This window comes from Colobus angolensis, unplaced genomic scaffold (genome assembly GCF_000951035.1).
Source record: "Colobus angolensis palliatus isolate OR3802 unplaced genomic scaffold, Cang.pa_1.0 Scaffold615, whole genome shotgun sequence".
Lineage (NCBI taxonomy): Eukaryota > Metazoa > Chordata > Mammalia > Primates > Cercopithecidae > Colobus > Colobus angolensis.
Window position 1 is genome coordinate 167,859 of NW_012119766.1, and position 8,396 is coordinate 176,254.

Here is an 8,396-nt window from a genome sequence, read left to right on the forward strand (position 1 = left end):
AAAAAAAAAAAAAAAGAAAGAGAAGAAAAGAGTGAATAATTACAGAAGCAATGTCTGAGAGTAGGAGAGAGGAAGCAGAATCTAACGCATGATTAAGGGGTATGAACAGATGTATTTATTCTGCTGTAATAAGAAACATGCAGGTACAGGTAGGTTGATGGTGGGAAGGTGATTAGTTCTTGCTTAGTTGCTTCAATTTTCAGTGATGCATAAGGCAAGGTCCCCATCTGAGCGTGAGCAAGCAGAGGAGTATGAAAGGTTTAGGAAGAAAAGGAAGGGTTGCGGCAGTTGTCTTAGAGAGGGAAAAAGCAGGTAGCCTTGAAATCCAATAGACAGTGTCAGGTGCCCATTTGAAATCTGTGGTCATAGGCTTAACGTGAAATCAGTCTGCACAGTTGTGCAGCTTTCTCCAGTGATGTTAGGCTGCTTCAGTTGGATTTTGGAGTAATTCAGAGTCAAGTTTAATTACAGACGGAATTTTGCTAGGTAAGTACAATAGGAAATGGACAAAAGAGTTGTAGGTGTGATTATAGTGATGAACCATGGAATTTAACCTGGGTGAGGGGGACAAAAGAGGGTGATGAATCATGGACAAACAACAGGGCTAATGAACTGGAGATCCCGGTGCACAAAAGAATCTTAGACTGCGGGTTTTACTCTAAAGGAGGTGAATCTGAAAGATGGTGTATGATGGTGAGAGAAGAGAACATTTCTGGTAGAAATTTAGAAGATGGAACAATTGATAATGATAACATCCAGCTTCTCACCTATATCTAGGGCAGTGGTTTTCAACTAGGGGTGATTTCGTGCTCCGGGAAACATTTGGCAATGTCTGGAGACATTGTAGTTTGTCATAACTAGGGGAGACCACGGTGTTGGGAGTGGCTGCTACTGACATCTGATAGGCAGAGGCCAGTGATGCCACTAAACATCCTATGATACACAGGACAACTGCTCACAACAGAGTTATCTGACCCAAAATATCAACAGTGTCAGTTTGGAAACCCTGATCCAGGGCATGTGTGGCTGCGGTGGAGCAGAGGAAAAGAGCGGAGATGATTAAGAATTGAAAGATGAAGGTGGGAGATAGATAATGTTCATCAATTCTGAAGTTACCAAGAGCGAGGGCAGGAAGGGTGACCATGGGAATCGTGCTGTGAGGAAGACAGTCAGCAAGGTGCCAAAGCTTTCGATGAATGAAGGGGAGTGACCAGGACATTGGGAGAAGATTACAAAAGAGGAGGAGGCAGATGACATAGTCTCATGCCGTGCATTTGGGAGGAGCTAGGGATTTTGAAGCAGAAAATAAAGAAATGGTATGTAAGTGCCAAGAGGGAGCACCTCATTGTCCCAAGTTTCCTGGGATGTGGGGGAAAAATCTTCCTCTTGATCAAACTACAGGGAAAACCCAGGACTCAGATCAAGAAGCTGAAGGGAACTTTAAGAGCCGTGGTTACCTGTCTTTTTCAAGGGGTCTTTTATTTCAGGATTAGCATTAAACCAAAATGATGCAGGATTTCCTGGCTCATAACAAGTGCAGTGGAGGCATAGGTATAAGTTAGAACACCAATGCCTTTGGAAGACTGTATTGAAAATGGATTTTTCTTTCCAGACAGTGATTTTTGAAACCCCTGGCTGGGTTATTTGCTCTAAAGTATTATACAGAACGATGGTTCTCAAAGCGTGGTCCCCAAACCAGCAGCATCAGCATCACTGGAGAATTTGTTAGATGCAAATTCTTGTGCTCTACCCTGACCCACTGAATCAGAAATTATGGGGTGGAGCCCAGCAATCTACTTTAACAAGCCCACCAGAATCACCCACCAGGTGATTTGGATGCACATAACAATTTGAGAGTTACGGACATAAAAGTAAACACTTGTGGGTGATTAAAGGGAACAAGAAAACTGATTATTGAGTGCCTATTATAAACCCAAAGCTTTTTATACCTACTGTAATTGAATCTTAACAAGAACCCAGAGAGGTAGGTATTATTATCTCCCTTTATTTATTGTGGTAAAATATATATAAATGCAATTTGCCATTTTAATCATTTTAAGTATACAATGTAGTGACAGTGACATTAATTACTTTCATAATATTGTACAACTCTCACCACTATCCATCTCATCCAACTCTAAGGCTTTTTCATCACCCTAAACAGAAATTCTGTAACTATTAAATAATAACTCCCCATTCCCCCTCTCCACCCCCAGCTTTAGGTAATCTTGAATCTACCTTCTGTCTCCATGAATGTGCCTACTCTAGATACTTCATATAAGTGGAATCATACAATATTTGTCATTTTGCATCTGGCTTAGTTCACTAGCTTGTCTTCAGAATTCATCCATGTTGTGTAGCATGTGTCAGAATTTCATTCCTTGGTTTTTTTTTTTTGTTTTTTTTTTGAGATGGAGCTTCACTCTTGTTGCCCAGGCTGGAGTGCAATGGCATGATCTTATCTCACTGCAACCTCCACCTCCCAGGCTCAAGCGTCCTGCCTCCACCTCCTGAGTAGCTGGGATTACAGGTGACCACCATCACACCTGGCTAATTTTTTGTATTTTTAGTAGAGACAAGGTTTCACCATGTTGACTGGGCTGGTCTCAAACTCCTGACCTCAGGTGATCTGCCCGCCTCAGCCTCCCAAAGTGCTGGGATTGCAGGTGTGAGCCACTGTGCTCGGCCAGAATTTCATTCCTTTAAGGTTGAATAATATTCATTTTTATGTATATTTTAAAAATCTATTCATCTGTTGACGGACATGAGTTGTTTCCATCTTTTGGCTATTGTGAATAATGCTGCAATGAATATCTGTTTGAAGCCCTGTGTTCATTTTTTTTTTTTTTTTTTTTAATGATGAAACTAAGGCTCAAACCAAGCAAAGTGGCCCAGACTCGGAGGTGGAATAGCCCTACTGGTCTGACGCCAAAGCTCCTCCCACCAAATGCTACCACCCAAGACAGCAGGGCCTATTTACCACCCATGCCAGATGATTTACTGTATAATTTACTACTGAATGTGTGTGTGTTCCTGATCATTCTTGTTTTTTCCTTCCCTGAAGGATACTAGTTCCACAAGTGCTCCCGGGAAAACCCTGCCAGAAATAAGCCGAATTAGCCAGTCCATGGCAGAAAAATGGATAGCAGTGAAAAGAAGTACTGAATGTGACGTGACTAAAAGGTGGCTCTGTCTGATAAGTTATAAGCCACTTTTATCTGGTTCTGAGGCTTTGGTAATTTTATCCTAAGATAGAGGTTTTGGTTTTGTTGTGAAGGTATTTGTATTTTGACCATGATTCTCTTCTACATTGTGACTAGGTCATCAATGATTCTCTTCTACATTGTGACTAGGTCATCAATGTACTCATTTATAGGTCATCAATGTACTCATTTATAGATATATGGAGGACATGTGATATCCCAGGTGCCTTACTAGGTGAGGGAGTTGCAGGAGTGAATCAAAAAAGCTCACAAAGCCGTCAATAAGGTGGACTGTTTTCATATCTTCATAGTTTACCCTTTGGAGTTTTATGAGTTTTGGTCTTGACAGGGATAGGTTTTAGTTAAACCCACATGACTTGAACAAATCGACTACAAAAGGTTTCGGTGAGATTTAGAAATAATATGAACAAAGTATACCCAGGATTTGGGAGACTCTTAAGAGAGTAGTTATTTTCATTAATAATGATTCCACATCATCATTTACTTATTCAGACATAATAAGATTTTTAAAAGGCATGCTTTATGGTATGTTGTGACTTACCCCTTGTTATTACTTTTACAGTGAAATTAGAATGATGTTTTCATCTCCTGCTTGTCTGAGGGCGAGTTTTTTAAAGAAAACGTAATACCTTACATAAGATTTACCTTCATTCAAAACACTGGAAAATATTTAAAATGAAACGTTTCAAGTAGGTTTAATTTGCGAATTTTGTTATTCTTGCTCACAAAATCCAACACAGAGAACTCTGTAGGTTGTTACAGAATTCTTTCATTTTATAAAGTAATTTTCTGTTAGACCACTGTAAGTTATAATTCCTAATTAATATTGTTTACTTCCTTCATACCACTTTACTCTGTTGTCTGACTAGAAGGAATGGTGTTTTTTCAGGATCTTTGTATATATAAGGGATTGACTAAATCTCACATTGCTTTAGTACTTAGAAGCCAAAAGTACACTTTACCATTTTTACTGTGTACAATCAATTAAAAAATAGATCTTATTTATGTTGTCTTTAACTCACTGCTACAGAAGAAAATCTGATTTCACTCCTATTTGGTTTAATATTTGGTCTGATCCAATAGTTGAAATAATTCCTGTAATGCTCAGTATTTGAGTCTTCTATTTCTGCTCCTTCCTCCAAGCTCTCCAATATGGCACCTGGGTGTAAAAGGGAAGAGAAGGAGAAATAGCAGTGTAAAGGGTCTTAGGCTTCCCTCTGCCTCTTTGGAGATTGATGCTTTGCTGATCTGTCTGCAGCTGGTGTAACTTATATGGATTCTCCTTTGCTTGGTCCTCTCTTGTTAACTCAGCCTTAAGTTTGCTCACTGGTTGAAAATATGGTGATACACATCTTGTACCCACTCCTGGCCACTAGGTGGTACTCACTTAACCCTTATTGCTATTACTTGCCCTTGTACAACCCCCTTGGCAGTGCCACTAGTTCTTAACCCAGCTGCATTCTCAGTCAGCTTGTGGGACTAGAGGAACTGTTGGATACCAACAGTTTCACCTCAGGCTAATTCTTACTGCATGTGGGAAAATCTTTTCTATGTGAAAATTATTTTCTTCCAAATGTGAAAAAGTATCTATGCTCATTTCTCAGGAGTGAGGAACTCCTAAGATGTCAAAGGCTGCAAAAGAGAATATATTTTAAGGGGGAAATTTATAATGCTTTGTTTTAGTACTTGCATAAATATTTTAGCCCTAATATTATTATCAATCAGTTAATCTAGCAAGGAGAAAATATTTCTTTCTTTTTTATTATTTATTTATTTATTTAGAGACGAAGTCCCACTCTACCGCCCAGGCCAGAGTGCAGTGGTACAGCTCGGCTCACTGCAACCTCCACCTCCTGAGTTCAAGCAGTTCTCCTGCCTCCGCCTCCCAAATAGCTGGGATTACAGGTGTGTGCCACCACACCCAGCTAATTTTTTGTATTTTTTGGTAGAGATGGGGTTTCACCATGTTGACTAGGTTGGTCTCGAACTCGTGACCTCAAGTGATCTACCCACCTCGGCTTCCCAAAGTGCTGGGATTACTGGCATGAGCCACCGCGCCCAGCCTCTTTTTAAAATTTTTATTATTTTTATTTATATTTTTGAGCCAGAGTCTCACTCTGTCACCCAGTCTTGAGTGCAGTGGCGTGATCTCTGCTCACTGCAGCCTCCACCTCCTGGGTTCATGTGATTCTTCCACCTCAGCCTCCTGAGTTGCTGGGATTACAGGCATGCGCCACCATGCCCAGCTAATTTTTTTGTAGTTTTTGTAGAGACAGGGTTTCACCACGTTGGGCCAGGCTGATCTCGAACTACTGACCTCAAGTGATCCACCCACCTCAGCCTCCCAAAGTACTGGGATTACAGACCTGAGCCACTATGCCTGGCGTTTTTGTTTGTTTTGTTTTGTTTAATGTTTAGAGATGGGATCTTGCACTGTTGCCCATGCTGTAATGCAGTAGTTTGATCATAGCTCACTGTAGCCTTGAACTCCTGGGCTTGAGCTATCCTCCCACCTCAGCCTCCGGAGTAGCTGAGACTACAGGTGTGCACCACCATGCCTGGCTAATTTTTATTTTTTAATTTTTTTGTAGAGACAAGGTCTCTTCTATGTTGCCCAGGCTGGTCTCTTGAACTCCTGGCTTCAAGTAATCCTCCCACTTTGGCCTCCCAAAGTGTTGGAATTACAGGCATGACCCACTGCAGCTGGCATACAATATTTGATAATCCATTATTTAAAAATTATTAGGCTTATTGAATGCTGGCCTCTCAAATATCACTAAAACAACTTGTTGATAAGACAGGCCAGAGAGAACAGCACACCTGGACAAAACTTCAGTAGTGTTTCTGAGAGAAAAGACCAGGTCAGAATTTATTGAGAATTGGGAGTCTGGTTTAAGGAGGTCTTTCAATGTGAGAGGGAAGGCTGGAGGTTTGATTTGGACTGGGAAAATGAGCAACAATCCAGGATGGGTGGAAACAGCAAGGTAAGGATTTTGAGATAAGGGATTCAAAAAATCTTTGGGCACAAACTGTGGATGCTCTCCATTGAAGAGTTAAATGGGTCTTTCAAGAAGTTCCCATGATGAACAATTGCCATTTGTCTGGGCAAAAGTTTCCTGGAAAAGTAAAGTCATGCTAATAAAAACAGTGGAATTGCGAACTATGAATGGTAAGGAGTGTGGGGGGCAGGTAGTTCTAGTTTTTAGTGTGCAAACTGAGTGTGGTGGCAGATGGTTTCTGTTGTCAGATTCAGCACATAAAATTTTATTAATATGGCAGCCCAAACTTGATGTAGCCACTATAGAGATACTAAGTTGTTATCTACTGTCTTTTAACAAGGAGAACATAAACAAAACATTTTTTATGTCAAGTAAGTTGATTAGTTTGAAAGGCAAGCTTTGAGAAAAGGTTTGTATCTTATATGTAATAAAATAAAACAATAAATGACATATGAACTTTAGAAATATCCCTTTCCCTATGTTTATGTGGTTTCTTGCATTTCTTGTATCCAAAGAGGAACTGGAGAAACAACTTCCATTGATGTGGACTTAGAAATGGCAAGGGATACCTTCAAGAAGTTAACAGAAAAGGAATGGATTTCTTCCATGGTAATAGCCAATACTTACTTTAGATATAGAACAAATATGATTGCAGTTTATCTTTGTTGGAAGCTGGATGAGAGGGGACTATGACTGTAATTGCCCGAAGGGTTCTTCCTGCCCACTGCAGAAACAAAAATCGACTCAATGAGACTATGACATTGTAGTAAAGAAAGAGTTTAATTGACATGAGGCTGGCCATGCCGTGTAGGAGATAGAATTATTACTCAAATCAATCTCCCTGAAGGCTCAGACTTATAGCTTAGGGGCTTTTGAAAGATAGTTTGGTGGGCAGGGGGCTAGGGTAGGGGGCATGCTGACTGACTGAGTAAGAGATGAAATCATAGGGAATAGAAACTGTCCTCTTGTGCTGAGTCAGTTCCTGGGTGGGGCCCACAGGACTGGCTGGTGGGTTCAGGTGGGACCATCCAGTTGTCAGAAATGCAAAAACCTGAAAAGACATCTCAAAAGGCCAATCTTAGGTTCTACGATAATGATGTTATTTGCAAGAGTAATTGAGGAAGTTGCAAATCTTATGACCTCTAGATTAATGGCTGATAATTATTTAGAATTCAAGCCCCTCTCATCCTCCTAACTTGGCAGACTTTCGTTAGTTTTACAAAAACAATTCAGTTTTTGGGACAGACTATTAGCGTTTAAACTGTAAACTAAATTTCTCCCAAAGTTAGCTTGGCTCATGCCCAAGAATGAGAAAAGACAGCCAACTTGTGAGGCTGAAAGCAAGATAGAGTCAACCATGTCAGATTTCTCTTACTGTCATACTTTTGCAAAAGTGGGTTTATGATTGGGGCTGGAAGAGGGGGCTGATGTTCATTATGAAATTACTGTATTCCAGGTACTTTATTAGGTGCCGACATTTATTTTCATATTGAATCCTTAAATGTACAATAGATGCAATATTTTTATTTTCAATGTAATCAGAGCAATGTTTGAGAGGTGGATGATCTCTAGCACGATACAGGAAAAGAGTATTGGTTTGGGAAGCAGGATAACTTTATCCTGGACCGATAAACTAAAAAGCTGCTCCTCTATTCTGAGATGAAACTCACATCTATTCGAGATGAATCTCTGTTACTACTTCATCCCTTCTCTTTGGATCACATTTTCTTTACCTGTTGAATTCATCTGTAAAATCTATTCCAGTTCAATATTGTGTGATTCTGGGTTGTACTGGGAAGAAAACTTTCTTTTCCTCTACTGACTCAGGTTTGAACTGGTGGAAGGGGTCACTGAAAACGAATAATTAACAGAATCTCTTAGTGCTCAGGATGCTGTAACTTAAACAACAGACATTTATTTCTCACAGTTCTGGAGGCTGGGAAGTCCAAGATCAAGGCACCATCGGGTTTGGTGTCTGGTGGGGGCCCACTTCTTGGTTCATAGATGACCATATTTTCAGTGTCCTCACATGGCAGCATGAACCCCAAATATCTAAGACAGGTCTCAGTTAATTTAGAAAGTTTATTTTGCCAAGTTTGAGGACACACGCCCGTGACACAACCTCAGGAGGTCCTGATGACATGTGCCCACCAAAGTGGTTGGATCACAGTTT

At 40.4% G+C, this 8,396-nt stretch overlaps 1 protein-coding gene across 1 annotated transcript in view; it reads left to right on the forward strand.

Moving 5' to 3' along the window:
* Window positions 1-8,396, forward strand: part of LOC105527293 (probable E3 ubiquitin-protein ligase HERC6) — a gene marked incomplete at both ends in the record, with an annotated part of 47,201 nt that overhangs the window by 27,253 nt on the left and 11,552 nt on the right. Inside the window, 3 exons of the mRNA XM_011963586.1 lie at window positions 3,065-3,183; window positions 3,787-3,846; window positions 6,739-6,832. Of these exons, the coding sequence (XP_011818976.1) occupies window positions 3,065-3,183; window positions 3,787-3,846; window positions 6,739-6,832 (273 nt within the window). The remainder of the gene's footprint in view (window positions 1-3,064; window positions 3,184-3,786; window positions 3,847-6,738; window positions 6,833-8,396) is intronic.